Source organism: Varanus komodoensis, unplaced genomic scaffold (assembly GCF_004798865.1).
Source record: "Varanus komodoensis strain SLA01 unplaced genomic scaffold, ASM479886v1 scaffold37, whole genome shotgun sequence".
Classification (NCBI taxonomy): domain Eukaryota; kingdom Metazoa; phylum Chordata; class Lepidosauria; order Squamata; family Varanidae; genus Varanus; species Varanus komodoensis.
The window spans coordinates 2,554,496-2,579,995 of record NW_025335889.1 but is presented as its reverse complement, the minus strand read 5'-3'; the positions used below and the strand labels follow the sequence as shown (position 1 = coordinate 2,579,995).

General features: G+C 41.5%; 1 protein-coding gene across 5 annotated transcripts in view; it reads right to left on the bottom strand.

Moving 5' to 3' along the window:
* The window catches only part of SULF2 (sulfatase 2), a 209,620-nt gene that overhangs the window by 106,915 nt on the left and 77,205 nt on the right, over positions 1-25,500 (bottom strand). For 2 of the 5 annotated variants that reach the window (XM_044440360.1, XM_044440364.1), the window contains exons 1-2: positions 20,664-21,107; positions 2,746-2,991 (exon numbers count right to left, since the gene is read on the bottom strand). In XM_044440360.1, the coding sequence (XP_044296295.1) occupies positions 2,746-2,938 (193 nt within the window). In that variant the 5' untranslated portion in view covers positions 2,939-2,991; positions 20,664-21,107. Of the gene's footprint in view, positions 1-2,745; positions 2,992-14,466; positions 14,561-20,663; positions 21,108-25,500 lie in introns of those variants that run through there. The other 3 variants (XM_044440362.1, XM_044440363.1, XM_044440361.1) reach the window with 2 other exon arrangements.

Below are 25,500 nucleotides of genomic sequence, written 5' to 3'. Positions count from 1 at the left end.
CACTCTTTGTGTGGTATGGTCCCTTAGCACTTACATACACATGCACCAGGGTGGCCTTCCCATCTGGGTGTCTCCCAAATGCACTGGATGACAACTCCCACCATCTGCAGTCAAAATGGTGCCTTGGCAATTGTAGTCTGACACATGGGAAGGCCACTGGCTTGGGGAAAGCTGTAATGTAGACATTCTGCATCTTCGCCGCCTCACCTATTTAAACTGCAGACAGATTCTGATGAACCTTGAAAGAGGAAAACCTTCGCAAAGCATAGCTAACACGTTTTTATGAAAGTATCCCAAAAAGACAAGAAGAGCAACACATTAGCTCACTGTTTTGCTAGGGAAAGGGGAAAATTGCAGAAATGGCCTCTGCTAAACAAGAGCAATCAGAGCACACATCATCACACAACTGTTCCTGATTGGTGCTCCGCAGCTGGGTTTCTCCATGTGAAACTTTAATGAGGTACTAACTTTCATTAAACAGGTACTGGCTTTCCCAGTCTTATTTCTTATGCATGGATCAAACATTTCACCCTGGCCCTGCATCCAGTCTGTTGTCTCACTTCCACCTCATCAAAGCCTTCACCCCTCCCTTTAAAGGACTAGTCTGTTACATAGTTGTGATACCAGTCATTCATAGTAACCATCTGTCTTTTCTTCTTCCCTTTTTAGTAGATCGGAAGGGAGAGCACTATTTCCAACCCTGCAAATTTCCCTGCTGCTTCATGGTTCCACAGGGAAGTACCCAGGTTCCAAAACACTCCCACTTTTTTCGAATTATATCAAAGTTATGGTCTTGTTTTGGGAAGCATTTGCACATGCTTATTTAAGACAAAGAGGAGGAGCAGTACAGTAAGCACAGAAAGAGAAGTGCAGCAATTATCCCTTACTAATTAGAACAAGTGAAACATACTTGCATTCAGTGAAAGCATGGGAAAGGGAGTGGGAAGTGCCCAACTGTTTCCAATTTCTTTGCATTCAGTTGAATGTCGGCATAAAACCTCCATAGCTGTAACTGCACAAGCTCTGTGTTTGGGAGCCTCCAAAAGAGTAGGGTTCTCAAATTATGTTGCTGGTTAAATCCAAATTAACTTCCAAGCCAGGGGTGGACAAACTTTTTCCTGCCAAGAACCGCATTCTCTCCATCTTCCATGGAGCACATGATAGAGGTTGGTGGAGCTGGGACCAGTGGTGGGCAGAGCCAGAATCAAAATGAGGCACGATTAGCCACTGTTTCTTATTTCTCTTTTCAGTGTTCCTTTATCTCCCTCATCCTCACGATCCAATTGGTTGCCAAGGGAGGAAGACCTCACTCTTGCCATACATACGTGCTGATAACTCAGAAGCCATGTAAAATAAAGCCAAGGGCTGTCCTAAGGCTACAGATTTCCCAGCAGCCTCAGCACAAGCTCCTTTGCTGCTTGAGGTAGGAGAGAGCATGGGCTGCTACACTGCACTCCTTCCCACTGGTACATTATTCCACTTCCTGGACCACTCCATAAGTCCTCATGCCTTTCCACTGAGCCAACACAGTTGGCAGCAAAGATAAAGATGGTGCATGAAGAGGGAAACAGAGGGCTGCCAGCTGCTCCAGAAACCCTGCTGACTGGTCTTGCTGTGGGAAATGTATTGGAGAGAAAGCACCCAGTGGAGGGGGCCACCTGGCTGCAGGGTGGGGCAGTGACACAGTTTGCTGTTCCTCCCACTCCATTGCCAGGTGCAAGCCACATTCTCTTTCAGGGGAGGGCAGGGCCTATGGCCTGCTGCTGCTCTAAGCAGACATCATACTAAGCAATGGGAGTCAAGAAAAGGGCAGCACGTATGTTGGCACTCTCCATGCACAGGCATCATCATTTGGAAAAGGGCTATGGTGAACGTAACTGGAACAGAGTAAATCTAATACAGAATGTCCTCTACTTATTCACTTTTATCGCTAATTTCATTTGGGAAGATAAATTTATGAAATTATGGAATCCCAGCCAACTTTACTGTCAGCCTAAACTGTTGTTGCATGTACTTGAATAATCTTCATTCCCATGAGTTACATCTTCAGCGATGAAATGGAATGAAATAAGAATGGAGTCCTGATAGCTAAACTTCTTGAGCAACAGCATGCTGAGTACACAAAAGATGAGGCCAATTTGTTAAAAAAATAGTTTGAAACCATTTAAATAAGAGAATTAATTAAGGAAAAATCACTGAGGTCATCTTCCAGCTCTGTGACTTGCTTTCTATATTTTCTTTTCATTCTTCTGTTACTATTTTACATGCGCATATGTGTGTAACTGAAAACAACCAGAGCTGCACTGGCAAATGTGGCCTTGCCCACTTTTGACACACACAAATGAGTGTACGTGTCAGACACTCTGTGCACAGTTAGAGGATGAACCGACCTGCTATAACAGGTTGCCCAAAGTCTGTCTCCCATCCTACCAGTCTGACTTTCAGCTTCCAACAGCTCTGTGACACTTTGTTACTTGTGAACAGTACACCAAGGGATTTTAAAAACCATCTGTTGGTACTGGAATTCTTATTTTTTTGAAAATATATGAAATTATTTTCCATACATGTCTTTTGTATTCTAACCCTTGTTTGCACCACTGCAGCAATGGATGCTTGGCAGTTATAGCTCGCATAATAATCTAGATGAAGTTCTATATCAGTATAGAAAAAAACAAACTCTTGGCCCAGGAAAGGGTATTTCACATGTATCAATTACTGCCACGCAAATCTGTTTATAGCTCTTACCAAGTTCTACATCTTGATCATCAGTAAGAACAAGAATGATGTTTGGACGGATATTCCTGCGGTCCCTTTGAAATCTTCCCTTGAGACGCTGATTTAATAGGAAAGCTGAACTGTCATCCAGTAAGGATAAGAAAGTTATTATGAATAATCCCACAGCAATGCTACACTGTGCCATATTGTGCTGATTTTGCATGTTCTTCAAACAAAGGTGAAGGAATGTCTTCTATTTCTTCTTCAAAGGCAGATCTAAGAAAGGGCAAACAGAGAAAGCAGGTAAGCCTATATGTATGTAATAAAAAACCTCATTACATTATATGAATCATTTTAATACAACAAAATCTAAAAAATTAAGAAGGAAGAGTACAATATTCCCAAATATGAATAACCCCACACTCCCTCCTTTTGTGCACACTGGAAGCAGAGTTTAGGACCAGTTACAATATTACATGAGAAGACCCAGGAAAGCTGCATGTCTGGAAAAATGCAGCTCACACACACTAAACAGCTATTGCCAGCTGTAATTTCCCAGGATACACCCAATGTATGTCTTCCAGTTTAAAGGCAGCATTTCCCTTTCATGTTTCAGATGCTTATCAGAGCAAAGATGCAGCACAGAGCAAACACAATGGCTACAGAGTTCACCAGCTACAATAAAACACATATTCTCTACTGAAAAATGGCATTAAGATCAGAAACAATATGTATCATTTTATAATTTTTAATGTAAAATAATAAAATGCAGATTTCTACATTTAATTATTTCTGCCAAACAGAGAAATAATCTAGAGCCTTGAATTGGGTTGTTACTCCACGACGAGCACTTCACAAGAAGAATTAAGATCTTTGTGGTTTTCTTAACAGCCAAGTCGCTTTTTGCCACTTACCCGACATACCATAAATTATATAAGGAAAAAACAATTAAGGCAAGACTGTAATAAACCCAAGTCGATCCCATAATATTACAGGCACTAACAGCATCTTACCAAACTCTGCCCCAACAAAATGAGATATATCTTTCCCAGAATTCAATGAAAAGTGTGCTTATTTATACCACAACTAAATTGGTTTCCAAGAATCCTGAAAAATACAGGATGAACTTAGGATAGTATTATACACCTAATTCTAAACTTCCTGGCTCTGTGGGTGGATGCTGCATGTTACGTCAGTAAGCCCTGGATCGTTTTTATAGGGCTTTGGGCTTGTTTTAAAAGGATACAGAATCAGAGATCACATCTGAGAAAAATTCACTAGTTCCCAAATACAACTTTATTGACTGCAACTACTTGTTGCATAATGATGCCAACCAAAAAGCAATAGCTACTATTCCCCAAAAGAAAGTAGGATTCCCATCTGTTAATCTTAGAGAAGTAAAAGAAATACAACTTGCAGTGATGCACGAGTCAGCTCATTCGGAGGCCTGCCCTTACATTTAACCAGTTGAATAAGGCCGACAACTAGACATCTGTACTCGCACTGTAATGCCTGGCTAACAAGGGGGAGGCGTGGGTGGTGCCATGCCGCACCCGTCGCACTCGCCTCTGGAGAAGGGGCTCCCATTGCATTTGGACTAGATCTCTTGGCCGCAGGCTTTCGATTTCTTGTTGTATTATTGCTTTCTAAATATTATTGTGTGTGTGTGTGTGTGTAATCTGTAAACTTCCCAGAAATTCGGCTGGACTATGGTGTAGTATAAAAGTGTTGTATTAGTAGTAGTAGTCGTAACAACAACAACTGGTGTGTCACAAAATGATCACCCCATAAAACATAAAACAACTATGTCTGCCATTATATCTTGTAATTCTTCAGACCAGTCATATCACAACTTGCATAATATGTTACTGTTTACGCCGGGTACAGGTATCAGTGTGCGATAAACTTGTGATACTGTTCTGGAGCCAGGAGAAGTGGCTTCAGTAGGCTGGTGGTGAAGAGGAAGCAACCACTCGAGGCAGTGGCAAAACAGCAGCAACTCTAACGAGCTCCCTAGTTTGCTTTCCTGTCTCCCTCGCCCCCATCCTGCCATGTTCCTCTCTTTGCCTCTCTGACTTGCCCTGTGAAAGGTAGAGCAAATGCAGTGTTGCTTCCTGCTCCCCTTTCCTTTGAAAATAAAAATAAAAGTTTGCAATGTCTTTTCAAGCCTGAAGGCTCATGTCCACTAAGTAAGATGAGTAAGGCCTTCTCTTCAAAGCACTTACTCTTAAGTAAATCACACTGCGTTTAATGCGAATTGCTTTTGATGCTGCTGGCTTCACCCTGGGAGAGGTGGCACTGCAGCAGCAAACACCACTGCAGCCTCGCTCTCTTCTCTCCCCATTGTCTTCTACTTTTCCATCTTATCTTGGAAGAGCTATTGTTTCCCCCCATTTTTAAAAATACCCAGTCCTTTGCTCTAGCATATTCGTGCTTAGCTAATTAGGCTAAAAAGCAAAACATAAATTAACCATAAGGGCTATTTCCTTGCACACATAGCCTTTCCAAGTCCTGCCACTGTGATATGATAATGTTCCCAGCACAGTGAAGACTGTACTGGATTCATAAGCATGTGCCTCCATGGTGAAAAACACATTTTACATAAATAGTGAGACAGTGCTCTCTCATAAACAGAAGAGACTTGTGTAGATTTCCCCTAGATTAAGTACAAACATGCATTTTGTTACAAGTTATCTTAGTACCTTTATTTTAATCTATCCTGTCATTGTAAGCATCTCCACTGCATAGAGCTGTCTCAGTCATAGAGCTGTCTCATTCATATCTCATCCAACCCATCTCCCAGGTGCTCAGAGATATCCCTGCAGCCTCATTTCCCATTATTCCCTTTTTCTCTACAGTACCTATAAACATGCTCCTCTTTGCAATACCACAGGTCCTCCTGAGCTCTTGCTTCTGTTACCTGCATGCACTCAAGTATACCCTTTTTCTCTTTCTTCACAGCCCTCTTCCCTAAGAACTTGCTATTTCAAGGAGATGCTTTAGTTCATTGGTAAAATGTACAGTTTGCTTGGAAAAAATGCACATCCAGTCTTTGGAATCTCCAGGTAGAGCTGGGAAATACCTTGGATTACTACTGTCAGCCTGTGCAGACCAGCCTTCTCCAACCTGGTGCCCCTTTGGATGTACAACCCTGTTTACTGGCTATGCTGGCTAAGTCTGATTGGAATTTTTAATATAAAGCATCAGAACAACACCAACTTGATGGAAGCTGATGGAGACAACACTGAACTAGATAGTGGAATGATCATCTTACTCCATTTAAGAAAACTCCCCATGTTCCTCACTCAGCTCCTCTCTGTTTTGTCAGTACTGGGTTGTCACTAAATCTTGGGTTGTTGCTGAAATGTGGGATATCATGTTGTCTGATAGCAAATCATGGTGAGCAAACCACAGTTCATGACCCTACAACCAATTATGGGTTGTTCTCTTTATGCACCATGACTTATCGGAGCACCAGGAATCAGACATGGTTTCCCGACAAGCCTTAATTCAATGGCAATCCCTACTCAAGATCACGTTGCATGAACTCAGGCCCTATGTCTCTGCTTCATCTAAAAACAAATAACTCTTATGTTGGAGTATTTTACTCACATGCAACTTGACCAATCACATCAATTGACTCAAGCAAAGAAATCATACAATAAATCGACTAAGATTTGTTTAGTCAGGCAACCATTCTAAGCATGATGGATGCAGCCTTAGGCAGATGCAGGGTCAGGAATGTGGCCTCCCACTCACATGGGTTTTACACCTCTGCCCTACAGGGTCAGTCAAGGAGAAACAATGGGCTTATTATAGAATGCAAATAGCAAGCCTTTCAGGATGTTGGGGTAAAAACCACAGTGCCCTTAATGGAACAGGAAATCATCCATTTTGCCACTTTCAAATGCATTACAGCAGAAATTGGAAACGTCTCTCCCCTCAGAGCCACAACACTAATTTTAAATGGGCTGGTGGGCTACAATTAAGCAGTCTTACACACAGTGCACAGTGATCTGTTTGCTATCAGGAACAGCTTGGCTAAGACACTGGTATTGAAGAAAGCTGCCTTAAATAATGGAAAGGACAGCATTGTACTTTCTTCTCGATCCATTTTATTTCCTTTAGCAACCCTTTTGCTGGCTAGAATATGGCACACACACAAAGACAGAATCAGTTCAAATTAATCTGAGGGAACATGGAAGAATTGCAAGAATTAAGACAAAAAACTTTTGTTGGTTTGGTCTATCCATGAGCCAAAAATATGCATAGTACTTCCATCCTGTTACACACACTAGAAGGAGTGCTAATGTAATATGGTTGCAAAAGAGAACAAGTTAGGTTTTCATGACAATCCAGACTCTACAGGAAGTGCATCACAACAAGCATGAAATGTGTTTTATTACTGTTGGAAAAATTGCTGATTGTTGGAAAAACATTTGAGGCCAAACACTTGTTGTCTCTAGGAATCTGGAATAGCTTCCAGAACTGTGAGGCAACTACCATGAATGATATAAACATAAATAACAAACATAAACATAAATATCAGAAAGAGGGTCTAGGCTAATGAATGCTAATGCAAGACAGTGTGGCATGGTGGACAAAGTGCTTCAAGACAAGGCTTTCATTGTGCAATGGCCCTGCCTCATTCCCAGAATTCAGGGTCCAGATGAAGGGAACTTCCATGATGTATTTGTCCTTCCCACAATAAAATAAAATGAATTAATCTCTTAGAAAGGAAAGGGCAGAATAGCTGCACAGTCTTACGATTGACAACACCTCGAATTGTCCATCTGGAAGCATAGTGTTCACATGTCATATGTGAATCGAATCAAATCAAATTCCTGTCTATCTCTGCAATTTTGCAGGTTTGCTACAAAGAGGAGCAACTTCATACAGTATTTTGGAAACTTCCTTACAGAACTGTCCATCCTTACTAATTGTCCATTTGGCCCAGTACCAAAACCTCTAATTGGCTCTGCAGGGTCTCAGACAGAGATCTTTCTCTTCACCCATGACCTCCTTTCACCTGGAGCTGCTGGGGACTGAACCGAGGATCATTTCCATGCAGAACAGATGCTCTACCACCAAGGAATGGGGCTTAACCACCATATTGTAGGAATGATGATTAACAATAATAACAGATGTTGAATAAGATAGTTTTCAGTTGTTTCATATTGGAAAACAGTTGTGCAATATAGTACAGGAACTGCACTTTGCAACTTACTTTGCAGTACATAATTTTTCTTTATATTAATAGTAGAATTTGATCACAACTTAATAGATTTACCTAATAATACATAGGTAAAAATATTATGATTCTCAGATGCCAGTTAAATGTCAATAGAAAATCCAACTTATTCTTAATACTTGCGTATCTTAAACATGTTATTTGAAACACTGCTATAGATAGCACTTTGCTGTAACAAGGAATTATTTGACCCTCTGGTACAGTCACATGAGTCCTGGCAACACAGGGGAGAAAAATAACATTTGTGACAGTCTTCCATAACTCCATCATCAACCATAATGAATTGTGAATTGCCATGTGGCATTTCACAGCATCACCATCCATCCTTAATTTATTGATTTTTTTACTATCTGAGTCAATGTTTATCATAGTGGGATGACTAGCACTGTAAAACCATACTTAAATGGCACAAGGGTTCAAAATTACTCTACCATTAGTTACTTGTTTGCATCTATAGGTGCAAGGCATAGAACATGTTCTACTCACTTTTTGTAAAAAAGGAATACATAGGGTAACAACATTTTATCATTATTCATAATTATATCTACCTTAAGGACACAACAGCTTTTATGTTTAAACAAGGTGGGGTTCATTAGACCCCATGTAGGCTTCAGTACATTGCTGGATATTGCTGATCCCAATGGCCTATAAGCAACTCCACTGTTTTATTGGAAAAAGGCAGATCTCAATAAAGCCACAATTATATTAACCAGCAAATACCGTGACTCTTAATAACTTCTACCAGTTATTTATAAACTTCTTTTATCTGCATAAAATAAAAAGCACATCTGAGTCCAATACTAGATTGGTACACTCAACTGTTCTACAGAATGAGGGCAAAATGCATATTTTAAGGCAAAAGAGCTGTGTTAGAACTGCCACATGGTGTACATACTTTTGTTTTTCAAATAGTATTGTGTCTTCTGTGGAATCAAGAAATGAACCCTTGACTAGGGATGCAACAAGTAATCGAGGAGGAGCACTCATAAATATGAGCACCCCTCCTTCATTACGTGTAAGTAGCTGCAGGCTGAACAGGAACCTGCTCATAGCCTGGCACAAACAGGACTCCACTAACCAACACTGTACTGTACAACACAGCCTGTACTTCTTTGGCTGCTTTCTCCTGTCCCAGCTGCCCCGTGCTTCAACAATGCACCAAACTTACCTGAGACAGGAGAAAAGTGAAGCAGCAGTGGGTACTTCAACTATTCTCCCGCTTTGAAGACTACATTTCAACGTCTCCAGAGAATATATCTGTTTTACTCATTTATTTTATTTATATTTCACCTTTTTCTTACAAAGAACTCCTATTCATACCACTTCCTTCTATATGCCCATGAGTGCTTGCATGTCTGTGAGCCTGTGCCATCAAAGACCCTTTGAGAAGAGCACAGGGATGGCCTTAGATTCTTAGCCATGATGCTTAACAACTAATGGTCATCTCAGTGCCTTTCTGTGCTGCTTAACTTAGTTGCCTTTAAAAATGATTAGAGGCATTAATGGAGGAAAGGCCCATGAACAGCTAGCTGGAACTTCTATATCCAAAAAAGTATACCTCTGATACTAGAGACAAACAAAAATGAGTACAGCTGTTCACTTGGGAGGACATTCATTCCTGGGCTGGCCATAAATCAGAGATGGCTTGACAACCCACAACAACCACCATCATGTTCATACCTTGTTTGTGGAGCTACAAGCTGTACAGTACCTGCTCTGCATGCTGAAAGTCCCAGGATTAATTCTCAGCTTCTCCAGTTAAATGTGTAGTCACATTATTTATTTCAGGATTGGTGGGGTTTTAATGTTTGTAAACCATCCAGCGAGCCCTCTGGGCTATTGAGGTGGTATATAAATGCAATGAATGAATGAATGGATGAACGAACGAACGAGGCAGTAAGTCAAAGACCACCACCTGCAACCCTGCAGAGTTCCCACTAGACTGACTAGATGGCCCAAATACTCTGAGCTGGTAAGAGGAAGCAATCTTCCTTCCTTCCTTGCAGAACTCAAGGTGCCTTATATCATTCTCTCTCTCTTTTGCACTCAATCCTATTCCCACAACAGCTCTGTGAGGCAGGTTGGGTTGAGAGTCCATGACTGCCCCAAAGTCTCCCAGTTGATTCTACAGTTAAGTTTCTAAGAAACCCTAAGTTCACTAGGCTGGCTGTAGAAAGGTGAACCAACCACACCTGTATCTGATGCACCAAAGAAATTCTTACATAAACTCCCTTATTATATTTACCAGTTCTCACACTTTAAGATTTAAAAAAATATACAATTTTACAGTATCACAATTATGCTATTCAATCTTCTGATCTAAACATTTTTTCCTTAACTATAATAGATGAGAAAGCTTTTTGTAGAAGCTGTTTGAGCTGTATCAAATTACAATTGTTTTGTCAGTTCAAGGAATCAATGAATCAGTTTTTGATAAATTCCCAACATGCTGCCTTTATTTAAACTGACAAGAAGATATACTAATGTGGTGGAAATCAATTAAAAGCAGTAAAAGATGAAATTGCTTTTTCTGAAGACCAGAAAAAAATACTGGCAATGCAAGTTTTGCTTGGTGAAATAAACTTGGGATTCTGTTCCTAAAGCAGTAATAGAAAGTTCTCACTTCTTCCTGGTAGGGTATTTCAGAGTAAATACATTGGTACATCTCTGTCAGAGATTCCTTTTTGCTCAGACAAGTCTTGAGTTTTAAAAAGTTCTCAAGCTGTGACAAAACTATTGGCTGGAGAAATTATGATCAAGCATTCATACACCCGCAGAGGTGAAAGTGTTGGTGAACTGGCAGGAACACAGCTGCAAACCACTGCAAGACATATCCTGCAATGCCAATTATATTTACTAGGGATTAATCATACTGAACAAAGTGGGTCTTGCTTCCAAAGTGAACATGCGCAGGATTACACTGAGCAGAAAGAGGGTGACGTGCAGTGCAGGTGCGTAAAATCAGCTCAATCGCCTACATCCAGCTGGTCCCTTTACAAGGTTCAAAATTCAATGGCACCAGTTTATAAACAGCCTGAGATTTCATTTTTTAAAAAGTGTGCTGAAACTGTAGTTTTTGAATATTGAGGGGAAAAAACATAGGCCACTCATAGCCCAATGGGCTCTCTGGGGGACTTAAAATAAAAGAACCATAAAACAACAGTTAGAAGCATAAAGAGAGACCCTGTCTGGGACAGGTTGAAAATTTCCCATTTGGATGGATGATCTGTCCACCCTCCACATACTGGTGACACTTCAGCCCAAATCTCCAGATGATCTCTCTCAGCAGTTTCATGGCACAGAGCAACAAACCTCCATCTAGAGATGGTCCACTAGGTATGAGCGGAGCCACTGCAAAGCAGTGCCACGCACTCACAACCTGGCTAGCCTCTCCAGAAGGACACTTCTGATGGCACCCAAAGCTGCTGAGATGTCCAGGAGAATCAACAGGACCACATTCTCCCGTCTCCCTCCAGCTAGGGTCATCCCACAGGGCAACCAAGGCAGTTTCTGTTCCAAAATAGGCCTGAAGCTCGATTGAAATGGATTCAGATAATAAACCAGGGATGACAAATAAAAAGGTTAAATGCTCACTTTCTACTTTCCCTCAATCTTTTTCCAAAAGCAGGTCTATGACCCCACCACCCTAACACCACCCAGCAAAAATGAAGTATAAACTGAAGGAACATGACTGAAGCTTGAAATAATAAACAAATGGTCAAAGAAAGCCTTATTTCTCTGAATGAGTTCACAGCTCCAGGGACTGATGAACTTTATCCTCTAGCAATAAAAGAAATGGAAGAAGAAATCTCAAAACTGCCTATTGTCTTTCAGAAACCATGGGAAATAGATGAAGTGTCAGACAATTGGAAGAAGAATGTTGTCCTTATCTTCAAAAAGGGTGGTTACTAGGAACTGCAGGCCAGATAGTCTGTCATTAATCCCTCGGAACATTCTGGAGCAGGTAATAAAGAAGTCAGTCTGTAAGCACCTTGAAGATGATACCATAATTACTAGACACTAGCATTGCTTTATTATGAACAAATCTTGCTAGACTGATCTGATTTTTTATTAACTTCTCATGTGGATTATTTATTTATTTATGAAATTTGTATGTCGTCCAATTACCAACGTCTCTGGACAGTATAATGGGAATACTGTGGATATATATTAATTTCATTAAGGCTTTTGACAAAGTGCCCCATGATATCCTGATTAGCAAACTAGCTAGAAGTGGGCTAGATCAAACAACTATCAGGTGGATCTAAAATTGGCTAAAGAATCATCAGTAGGCAAAGACTCAATGAATTCAAAGTGTTCTTGATAGACTGAAACATCAGGTTGAAAGCAAAAGAATGAGATTCACTAGGGACAAATGCCAAGTCCTACACCTAGGAAAACTGAGCCAAATGCAAAGGTACAGGATGGTGCACGTGTGTCTCAACAATACTGCAATCAAGAAGGGTCTTGGAATGGTTGTAGATAATAAGCTGAATATGAGCCAACAATGAGATGTAGCTGCAAAAAAGCAGATACAATTCAGGGCTTCATTAATAGAAATATAACTTCCAAATCAAGGTGCTCCTTAATTGGCAATGTTAGGTCCCATCTTGAGTATTACATGCAGTTGAGGCCACCACACTTCAAGAAGGATATACACAAACGGGAGGGAAAATGATCAGTGGCCTGGAAACAAAGCTCTAGTAGGAGAGATTGAAAGAACTTGGCATAGCACTTCTCAATTATGTGAAAGGCTGTCACACTGAGGAAGGCCAAGATCTCTTCTCAAGCATTCCATCATGGAGGACACGTACGTAAAGTTACAGGAAGGTAGATTCTGGTTGGATGTCAGGAAAATCTTCCTGACTGTTAGAGCAGTATGGCAGTGGAATCTATTACCTATTACATTTTTAATTATAATATTTCTATACTGCCCATAGCCAAAACTGTCCAGGTCACAACATTTAAGTCACCCACCCAGTTTTCAACCAGGCTTGACACTGCTTAGCTTCCAAGATTAGGCAGGATACGACACTTTAGACCACATGGAAGTTATACCTAGGGAGGTTGAACATATTCAAAAGGCAGGGATGCTTTGACTTAGAATCCTTCATTGAGCAGGGGAATGGCCCCTTCAGGTCCCTTTCAACTCTACTATTCTGATTCTAGGATTCTCTGCATAGTTCAGGAAATGGCCAACAGCAAAAAGAGATGAAACTCAGCACAAGCTTACACTCCCTGGCCTTCACAGTGACATGATGGTTAACAGCTAGCTGAAGTGCACTAAAAGACCCACTGTATACTGGGCTCTGAGCCAAAGCCACCAACACATCAAACCACCAGATAAGGATGCTGGAGAAAATGTGTGGGCAGTTGTTCCTCTCCCTTGCATTCCAGAAAGGCCAAAAAATTGCTTGATGCAACTGTTCCATTTTATATGGGCACCTCCTTATTTATACTGATTATATCCCCCCCCCTTCTCCCAAATATCTGCATCCATTTTCCTAAAGCATCATCATATACATGACACAGCCTTTGACCTAGTTTTTAAGTGCAACTCCAATTCTCTATGCTCCATTTGGCACTGTAGTAGAATGTGCGCAACACACTGGCCTCCAAAAATGCTATCTATCTCCTGCCAAGATGGTGGGAAGCACAACAGAGTGAGGCCTTTATCACAGAATGTATCCGCAGTTTCCTCTTGTTGCTGAAACCAGAGATTGATTGACCTGGAAGCTTTTACAGGTGTCAGGAAATATACAGCCAACATTATCTAATTGCTGTTAGCGACTCTTACTGCTTTCTTGGCTCTCCTAATTGTTCCTTGCTTGGCTAGAGCTGCACAGTAGCACATATGTTAGTGCTTTATTTTAAATCCCTCACATATTCAGGACTCACTTCAAGCTTGAGGCATAGGACATGTGGCCAGGTGAGAGGTGGAAAATTTCCAAAATGTAGCGTGAAGTTTGCACAGAAATAGGAGAGGAAACCTCTTTGAAAATTCTTGTGAGACTCTCCCTATGACTCAGGATAGCTTGGATGAATGTAATTTATATAAATTTAATGGAGTTCTACAATATAACATGTGATTTGATAGATATGCAGTGGAAAGCTCACGATTCCTGTATCATGTGTACAGAAATGAAATCCAGGTAAGAAATAAAACATATTAGGCATCAGTTTCATAGTTTTCACAACTGTGTGTTTCTGCATGATGAATACTTCCTTAATGAGTACTCAAAGGGATTACTGTTTGCCTTGGCTGAGAAATTTTTTTTATGAATGGCACATCTTTACTAGATACTGAGTTAAAGTTTCAATCTCTTAATCTTTGTAGTATTTGCCCACATTTCCTCTCCCTCTTGTAGATATTATGGCCAGCAGGTTTGGCCTGATTTTTGTGTTCTTCAATATATATAAATTGAGCCCCATTATGTTATGTGACCTCAGTTACTACATCATTTTTCTACTTTCACTCCATCATCACTATAGCACTTTACCTTGACTCTCCGCTGCATTTAAAATTGTAAGCTTTTTCAGACAGATTTCATGTTTTTGATAAAATGTCTATCCATAGAACTTCTTGATTGAGACCTAAAGAAGCAAGCACATGTATTACTCAGATGGTTTTACGTACCTTTTCTTATGTGTATTTATGGCTATAAAATTACTGTTATCTGGTAAAGCAGCATGTTTGCTTTCAAACACTTTTTACCAAAATAATTACCTTACAGCTTACCTTCCCTACACAGATGTTTAAACTATTTTTCACACATTACATCTCTGTCATTATCAAAATAAGTACTCTTCATAAGCACTCTTTACAAGTAACTGAAAGCCTGCAATCAGAATGTGTTTTGCACATAATAACAAGGTAAGGAAACTTTAAAAGATTTTTTAAAAATAATAATCTATTTACTCCTGAAATGCGTGCTCAAATATCATGTAGACAGCTTTTCAACAGGTCTCCACATAACTTGCAAAATCTAATTAACAGCTTCAAATCATTCATTAAAAATGCATCAAGGATGACATCAAAGTGGTCACGATATCAAGGACTGCATTCAAAGTGGTCAAGATGTCATCTTATAGCTGTGACAATATTCAGAAGAGGATTGCAGTCAAATTATTTCCAATCATTATTGAAACTGGGAAAGCAGCAGCATGTCAAGCCAGAAAACAAAGGTACACTTGACAGGACTGAACTGACATATTGACAATGTGAGTATAACAGATCTGTACTGCACATGGTTGGACAATTGCTTCATCCAACTGCTCAACCCACATTTATTGTACCACTGTGCAGCCCACTTCTGGTCCACAAGTTTGCATGGCTGTCACTGCCATGGTAGCAATGACTTATTCTGATGTCAGGCTGGATGTGGTGTGTGCAGAGATGGCAGTGTACAAATACGAACTGCACAGAAAGTTTTTAGAAAACCATTAAAAGCCCCTGAAAAACATAATTCAGAGAAGCACAGGACTACTCTAAATGCAAGAATTTATGACTGATTAAAATTTGTCAAACCCTGGTTTGCCTTGGTTATTCTTATTTAATATGTAGGGATTCCCATCCAGGAGTTTCTTTTAAAGGCAAATTTCTTTGAGCCGCATTAACTCTACAACTGGCCCCAAACAAGTGTAGATAGATGGTATGGGAGGATGGCTTCTTTCTCAAAAGAACTTGCTGAAGAATAAAACTGTCCTTGAATATTAGAGGCGAGATAGAGCTTGCCTTACATTTCCAGAAGGAAACAAGCAAGATCGCAACAAATATAAACATTTAAGATTTACCTTAGACCTTCCTGCCACTTGTTGCTGAGATATAGCTTCTGTCACACCCAACACGTATTGACCAGTAGTCGGGGCGGTGAACACTGTAGCCTATACATCTGGTGACTTAAAGCTGGCAAACACTGGTCTAAGTTATAAATCATATGGGAAAAGGCTTTAAAAACTATGTAGGTTGAAGGGGGTATATCAAAAGTGTGGGGAGAAGAGGAAGGAACAGGCTGACAGTGTTCAGTGGGCTATTCAAGAGAAATGGGGACAGTTGTTCTTATTTTAAAGACATGCACATTGGTCTTAAACTGCACAGAAGTAGGTTGAGACTACACCAGCAAGGAATTCTGAAAAACAAAAATAAAAAAAACCAACCATCCAGCCTGAGCAATGGAATTGAGAGACCTCCCTCTTCACACATTTTAGAAGGAAGCTGGACAGCTATTTTTAAGAACAGAGCAGTCTAAACTTCTTACTACTATAGAACCATTTCCAAAGTGATTTGTTTGCTGAAGAGCCACAGGACAAACATTACCCTGCGCAAACAGTGAATGCACCCAGAATATTCCCAACTGGGGAAAGTATTTGTCTTCCCTAGAAACTCACCAGCCATAATTGATCTCCTCATCAAAGAGGTCCTGATAAACTTCCAAGGAATCAAACAATTCCTGAGAACATAGTCCATTAAATCCCTGCTGGTTATAACATAATGAACATAGCCTCTTTCTAGAGAATGAACTGCAATTACTCACCATTTTATGGCAATGGAAAGACTGATAGTGTCACAATAGAAACAAGCAGGGGCAAAATGGCACCAAAATCATAGAGGAAAATATGTACAGACTTATACTCAAAGCAGTATTTGGCATTCTTCCTATCCTATTGCTCAAGTTAATTATATCTGAAAAACCAAGATGGGAAAATATACAATACAGCCCTAGTTCTGTCTCAGCAAACCTATCTGTGATGCTAATAGTTTGCATGCTTTCCCTTTCCTGTCCAAAACAAGAATCACTCTCTCTTCCATCACCTTAGCTATACAACTTATTTATGTAACGATAGCTGGAACTCCTTAGGCCCTGTTTCCATGTTGACCAAGGATAACAAACAACTGAGTTCACTGGAGTCTGAGAGATTCATGTTGCTTATTGGAAGACTAGAAGACGTAACGTAGACTTGCCATTTATGAGGTTCAGACTTGAGAGTGATGAACAAAGTGAGCAGGATTAAAACTTGGGTAGAAGGGTCAGAACTGGCTGGATCAGACAGCTGGCTATTCCCACAGTGGCCAACCAGATGGAAAGCTTACAAGCAGGAAATGAATGCAACAACACCTTCCTGCCTGTGCTTTCCAGCAACTGGTATTGGAAAGCACCCTGCTTCTGATACAGCGTGGTGTAATATACAGTCACAATGACCATGAATCACGGATAGCCTTGTCCTTCAAGAGCTTGTCTAATCCCCTCTTTATGTTGTCCAAACTGGTGAAATGTGTGAACAAAGAGACAGAAGTTAGGGCAAATGGCAGTCTAGGTGGGATGGTTTGGAGCAGCCTCTCCCAACATGGTAGCCTCCAGATGGTATCCTACTATCCGCTCCAGCTAGTATGACCAACACTCAGGAATGCTGGGAGTCATTACAATTACAGTCCATCTGGAGGTCATTATTTTAAAGGAGGCTGATTCAGAGCCTTGGAGGAGTAGGAGAATGTTAACAGAACACAATTGAGACATCCATCACTGACTCTTGGTGAGTGTTATGTTTCAGACTTTGGAAAGCAAACATCACATGTAACTCTCCACTGTAACACTCCCATTGATAACCATAATCAAAATGTTATGATTCTTCTTAGTATCATCAAGTAACAAATACCATATATACAAAGGGAAAACTCTTGACCTAGCTGGTTTAAAAATGTACAAAACCAGAAATCCTCAATTATTTTTAAAATTTATTTTAAGAACTGTTTACATAAATTAACACATGCGGGGTTACAAAAAAGTCTGCAATTCTATGCATCCTCACAAGAAAGCAAGCCTAATTTAAATTATATGGGACTTACTTCCCAGTAAATAGTTTAAGCACTGAGAAACAAGGAACATCAGATTAAGTTAAAATAGCTAAAATACAGAAAAGAATACATGAGAACTAAAGGATGGCAGTACATTTGGAAATATAGGCTAGTAAGCAGCAGTTCACATTAACTCACAATCATGCAGAATAATTTGCAGATTATGCTGGATATTTAAATGGAAGAAAGACTACAATTCATTCCGTGTTCGCAATGATGAAAAATATTCTGCACAGATTTCATTCCTGAGCAACCATGCCAATAAAACAGGCACACTGATCACTGTATCACCACTGCAGTTTTTATTTGAGCTGAATTTGTGCATCTATGTGCCTCTCACCTTACCCTTCCTTGAGTTTAACTGCTTTGTTCTAACACAGATGTTCTCAGCCTTGTACTATAACATGCATGCTTTTTCCTATGCATGCAGTGGGACTTCCTGCTTCTGTTTTTAGGATTGCAGCTTGGGGTATGTGCTCAAATTCCCATAAAAAACAGGAGTGGTTTCCATGAATATCAGATTACCACCTGTCAACACTTCCCTTCAGGATTGTATGGCATCTCCATCTCTTTAATGTATCATTTTACTGTTTCACATCACCATTTCTTGCTAGCAAACAAACAGGCATTAAGCACATATTTACTAAGTCATTTAGACTACAGTTCTATGTACCTATGCTATCTACCTGCTGGAACTTGGAGGGCATTATTCTGTGTAAACATATGTAGGATTGTGCCCTAATTTGTGTTGCAATCTCACTATAATGGTGTTCCCAGCTTCAGTTGGCCATTTAATTCTAAAGTATGATCCAAGTCTCAAGTTATTGCTAACCATGACAGCTGAAAGTTATTCGAACAGAACAGATTTACACAGGTGAGCTATTAGAAAAATTAAACCTTCTGTGCAAATGTGTAATGTTTCATTAGAACAGAAGGAACTGTTCTAGACACTTTTTGGAACATCAAAATACATATCTAGTCAGCAGAAAGTTTTGTATGATTTCTCCCACTGATAACTGCAAGCAACAACAACTATAACAACACCCATACTATTCACCTTTATAGAGTGGAGTACACATCTTCTTCCCAAATACTCTCTCTACAAGTTGTTTTATTTAATTTTAAAATCCATATCTTAATTATGTCTTGGCTAAAGAAAGCTAACAGCCTAAATATCCTTGTTTGGAAGTAACTTAATTTTTTAAAGGGCATGTATTTGCAAGAAAACAATGCCTGCCATCAATTTGAAGGACTTTTTATTGTGCATCACTGTATTTCAGCAAATTGGGAAAAGCTAGTACTTTTCATACACTTCATTATTGTTCTAATTCCTAATCCAAGGACTTCAGAACTAACACACAAGACTCTCCTCCAACAGAACCTTAAATTCTATAAAAGGAGGAGGTGGGGGGATTCAAATCCACAAAGACTAGCTTTGCTGCCAAAAACGGGGGGGGGGGCAACTGAACAAATGCATATTTTGCAGGCATTTAAGGCCCTGAAGTTTCCAACCTATTAATAAGGACTACTGGGGTTCTGATGTCTAGGGTGCTGTGAAATTCTGAATACAAGGCCATGCTCCTTACCAGATTGTAATGACCTCTACTGACAGTTCCTTAGAATAAATCTGGCTCTTTAAAAACCAGTATTTTAATTTGGCTTGTACCTCTCTCTCTCTCTCTCTCTCTCCCTCCCTCCCTCCCTCCCTCCCCACACACACACACACACACACACACACACACAGAGTCTCTGTATCTTCATGTGTAGCAGCTAGCCTAACAAAAAGTTATTTCTGCCAAAGATCTCACTGCTGCCTTCAGGCTTCTGATGAAGGTGGTTGTTATCTTCAGCTTCAGCTTGCAGAAGGCAACAAAACTAGTGATGCCTCAGCTGCTGTCATGCCCTTTCCTTTAAATTAAAGTGTGTACTTTTCTAGGACCACCACATAACCATGAAGTAAGTAACTGAAACTACTGGCTTGCGATGTAATATCCTATACACGGCTTGCCTTTTAAAGCACTGTCCTCCACTGGGGCGAAGGACACGCATCCGCCTTTATCACTGGTCGACCAGCGACTTGCATGTGACTCAGAACGGACTCGCATGTCTGAATCAGGGAGCCATCCCGACTCTTCAGCCGATGCACTTTTATTTTGCAGTGGGAAAAGTTCACACATTCACTAAGGCTTTATGAACCATGCACGTGTCAATCAGAGGCAAGGCAAGGCTTCACGCAGACAAATCACAAAGGCGAACCAACAAATTACCCCCCTCCGATTCTGTCCCCCGTCCGCACACGGCGGCTGCCGCACACGGCGTCTCGCGTTATAACGGCCGGGCCAAGCCAAGGAACCAGCAGCTGTTGTTTTCCAAGCGGCTTCCCCTGCCCGCGTTCAGCCCATCCTCAGCCCCCAAAGACCTACAAAGTTGGAGACCGTCATTCCCGCTGAGACGCTGAAGCAGATGGGAAGCCGCTCGCCCGCCCCCGGGCGCCCCGCGGGCTCCGGCCGCCCCGCCGGGCTGCGCGGGACACAGGCCCGCGGCAGCGCGCGGGGAAGGGACCCCGCCGGCGCCGCGGGCTCCTCCGGGTGCGCCGCCCGGGAGGGGAGGGAGGGGAGGGAGGCGCCGCCGCCAGGGCCGCGCGCCCACCCGGAATCCTCCGCAGGGGCTCTCTGGGGCGGCGCCCCCTCGCGCTCTCGCAGCCGCCTCGGCACACGCGCCGGGTCGCGCCCGGCTCTCCCGTTAGGTGGCTCCCTCGGCTCGCCCCCAGCCAGCCAGCTTGCCCGCCGGTCGCCCGCCGGGCTCTCCTCCCACTTGGCCGGCCGGCCGGCCGGCCGAACTCACCTGGCCGTTGCCAAAGGCGCAGCAGCCACCGCCGCATGTCCCGCTTGCCCTCCGCCTCAGGAGCAGTTCGCCCTCTGGGCCGCCGCCGTGGCCGCTGCAGTAGCCGCTGAGCTCGGGCGGGCCACCCGGCATCGCCTATCTCCCGCCCAGCCGCAGGCCACTGGAGCGTCGCGTCCCCGCCGGGAGGGGGGAGGGAGGGGAGGGGAGAGGGCGCGCTGGCGCTTGGTTCGCTCGCTCGGACCCTCCGCCCTGCGCGGCGGCCGCTCCGCTCCCCGCGGCTCTGCTGGGGTCGAGGAGGGCTCTCCTTCCCCGCGAGCGACTATTTTGACGGCCGCGCCAGACAGCGGGGTTTAAATATCAGTCGCGGAGCCAAGACCATCCTTGCACCGACAAGGAGCGAGGCGCTCTTCCCCCAGCTGCTGCCGCTGCCGCTGGTGGTGCGGATCAGAGCTGGGCAGAAGGCGATTAAGCCTCTGCAGAAGGCAGCGGCTGGATCCCATTTCAAAACAGTGCGGGGAGGGGGGGGGGGAGACGTGTCCGTGGGGCGGCTTCTTCGGTTTTTTTTAAGTTAATTTATTTCCAGCAAGATCCTCCGCCCCATCCTTGACGCAATTCCCGAGCGGCTCAGAGGGGGTGGAAACCTGTTCCACCGGCCCCCCGGCATTTGTTCAAAGTCCAAGTAAAGCAGCAGAAGCGGCAGCGAGGAGCCTTCGCCAACCAGCGCTTCACCGTATCCAAAAGCCATGCTTGGAGCGCAAACCAAACATCGCAAGTCGCTCACACACATACCCACACATTGCACCGTAAACTATTTCAAAAGAGGAATCTCTCTCACACACACAAGATGGGGGAATTCCTCCTCATTGCGAAGAGTTCGCATTACCCTGCAGCTAATGGACAAGACCGAGTCTCCTCCCCACACATTTGGATATCACACGCTTCTAGGATGGACATGAATGAAAGGGTTGCTGTAACAGAACGTGCCCCGCGTATCCCTTGTCTTTCCTTGAGGGTAAGAAGAGAAAGCATCCCTTCCTTTGCTGGAATAAGATCTCTACTAAGATATGAAAAAAATAACACGGGTGTAACTTGATTCTTGCTAGCATTTTTTAATGCACCCTGAAGTAAAAAAGAATAACGCTCTCACTCCAATAGGCAAGCTACAAATTATTGCACTGTCAATCACCTATTGTTGGAAGCTAGACTGGTGACTGTAGTTGTTAAAAGATACTCTGGGGTGGGGATGGGGAATACAGCCTCCCTTTATGATGTTGCCAGATGTGGTAGTTAATTATAAGGCTTGAGTATAAACTTCTCGTAGATGCAAAAATACAAGACTGGGCCTGATCCTGAGTGCAGCCTGTGACCCTGGCAACATAAATATATAACAGCAGGTTCGGAACATGAAGCTGGAAGATCTTAAGTCATACAGAACAGCATTTCTTGCATTCCATTCTCATCAGGAAATATATTTAAACTGGTCTTGATCCAGCCAAAGTTGAATACATTTAAATATCATTGATTTCTTTGAGTGTTGGGCACATACATACTAAAGCATCTCCCATTGCTAAGAGATTGTAGATTTGGCTGGATTACACCCAAGAATATCCTACCTGCTGTGCATGAGGTTTTGTTTAAACAGGCAATAGCTGGAAAGTTAGTAATAATAACCCAATTAACTTTGCACAGGATGCGCATATTCAGATGATAGATTATGCTTTTAAACGTTAATAACATTACATAGACAGTATACTGAGGTTGATATGATTTGTTTAAAATGTGTATTTAAAACAAACATTTTGGGAAAAGATTAACTGCAATGTTAACGCTACATAAATTGCAGGTTAGTTGCTCTCACCATCTCCTTAGCACCTAACGCATAGTTTACTCAATAAACTCTTTGGGCCAAATAAAATTTATTAATCCCTGTGTACTCCTTGGGTTATTATTGGACCATTGGGCAGTATAGGAATGTTATAAATATTACACTATTTAGCACACAGTCATTTCTATCTTGAATATTAAATAATGGCCTACTATTAGACTACAAGTTCCATCATTCCCAACCAGGGTGGCCATTGGTTGGGGATAATGGAAGTTGCAGTTCACCACATTCGGAGGACATGGGCAAGGAAAGCTTTATTAGTGGATCAGCAAAATGTTGTATAAAACTCCGTAATACACAAAAGGATTTCCCCGTGTATGAGTATTGCACTAGTGGAAATGCAAAAGTATGACTTGATGTGTATATGTTGCTGACATACAATCAAACAGAAAAGTTTTAAAATGGTACATCCTAGCTAATATAGGGCTTTTTTGGACCACCAAATTGCAAGACACAAAGAAAGCAAAAAGAAGAAAGTGCCATGTGAAAATGGCCCACAAGGGAATAGTGATCCTCCTCCCCATTTTTTAGAATCAAACAACAATTTTTTAGAATCAAAAATTTTGTTTCCAACAAATTTGCCTAAAACACAAGAAAACTGTAACAGGCGAAACAAAATTCCTAGGCCTCTTAAACTATGTTTTAACTATTTTATGTATTTTTTCCAAAATATATTTTGGGGGATAGAGGGGAGATATGGTTCCTAATTAATGGTTCTGCCTGGGGCAATGGATTATACTAAATGATTATTTGATTCTTCTAATCATACAATGAAAAGTAAGCTCATCATAACATAGGAAAATGTTATAGGGAATGCTGGCTTTTGTTTAATTATGAAAAAATAAAGTGAGCACCTAGCAGTAAACAAAGGAGGTTAAAAATGGAGTGAAGTAATGACATAATCACTAATGTAATCAGAAAATCAGTCATAATGGAACTTCCATTTTAGCAAAAGGTACAGATTTTCTCAGCCAGTACATGCAATTCTAATCAATGTTAATGGAAGTTATACAAGTGCATTAAAGGGATAATGTACCTCTCAGTTGGTAGCAAGCCTACGAAGTGAATAAGGCTTCCTGCTGAAGCGAGAGGGCCTAGCTGCTGGCTGGCATTGTTGCAAAGGGCCATGGAAAGGGTGTTTGGTGGGTTTTCAAAATTAGTTCAGTCTTGCACCATTTTGGCAGAAGTGAGTTAGATTACATGGATAGTATATATACTTAATTCTTTTTTAAAAGACGACCTGAAACACAGTAGAAGCAGGCTTTTACAAAAAAATAAAGTTATCTGAAATTTGCAGGAAGATAACCACTCAATATTGGCATGTTCTTCTCTGCAAACACAAACAGTGTATTTCCAGTGAAATCTGGAAACATGCTAGCATTTTACACTTCACTGAGAAAAGAGCATACAGGCTCAGCTTCAGACATGCAGAGATTAGTTCATTGCCAAGTGGGTCAGTTGCTTTGTCCCTGTCAGTCCTTGTACAACACATCTTTGCCCATTCCGGCAGTGGTTTTGGTAGTGTGGCTTCATATGCAAGACTGAATTGTGAACTGCTTTGCAGTTTACAAGGTGTGATGCACTGACACAAATAAGCCAGCAAGTGGAGAAAGACAGCACAGTGTGAAAATACTTATTTTTCCTTAATTAAAGGATTTTCCTTTCAAAACCTTCACTAGCTTCACAAGAAAATTGCACATGAGAACTTTTCTTTATATTCCAATTCCCTCTGTATTATACATTTAAAATATGATCATCTTTGCATGGATTATTTGAAGACCAGCCAAATTGCCAGTTTGGTTTTGCAGCACACATGAAAGACAAAATAACTGGGTGGGGGGGAACCTTTACGTTGTAAACGCAGATGGGAATTTGAAGTGGAACAAATAATAACTCAACACTTTGGCAATCATAAATGGAGAAAATCAATTTAAAACCATTATAAAGTGCCTTAAACTGGGTAAGACCGTCTAGTCCAGTTGGGATAATCCTCTGGTAGTTAAGAATGTAATAACATAAGAAGTGTCATGCTGAGTCACAATAATGTTCCATCTCATCCTGCATTCTGGTAGCCAAGCAGCTATTTTTGGAAATCCCAGAAGAAGGATGTGAATGCAAAGGTACCTTCAGCAGCAGCTGCCTCTAATACTGGAGGTTGCATATAGTAATTGATAATCATCCTCCATTAATTTTTCTTAAGCTATCCAAATTGGTGATTCTCACTATATTTTGCGGCAGTTAAATTCCATAGTTTAATAACATACTGGCTGTGCTTACATAATTTGACAAACAACCCTGCATAGTTATCATGGTATCATGGTTCATGGGTTCTTTTTACCATGATCTCCCTAACAGACAATCACGTGATTCCTCCTTTATTCTTGTCTCCATCCTCCCCACTCAGTTCTCTTGCTATTGGCATGTATCCCATCAGCCACTGTACCTGAAATTTAATCCCAAGGTGCATTGCACTGGACTTTACTCTTCTTCATTGGTCCACACGTAGAGACTGGATGGCTGGAGCAGGTCCTGCAATTGCTGCTGTTTCTAGGGTACTCTGTGGGGCTGGCATATCTGGACCATAGAAACCACAATTCTGGGCTCAGTCAACAAAACAAGCCATCATGTTGTTGAAAAACCATAGAACAAACCATTGTTTCTCCTCATGGTTTCCAAAGACCAAACTTACCATGGTGAGATAACATGACTGGGTTTGGGCAACACAACAAACCAAACATGGCTTATTGCATTGTCTGAATCCAACCACTGTGTGACTGTTTCATTTGTCCTGTTAATAAGCTTCAATGGTATAACCCCAGGTTCTAGTATTATGAGAAGCAGAAACTTGTCTCTGTATCCATGTTCTGCACCTCATCCATAGTTTTGCACCTCTAGAATGTCTCTCCTTACATTTTTTCTAAACTAAACATTGTGATCTTTCCTTTGCAAGGA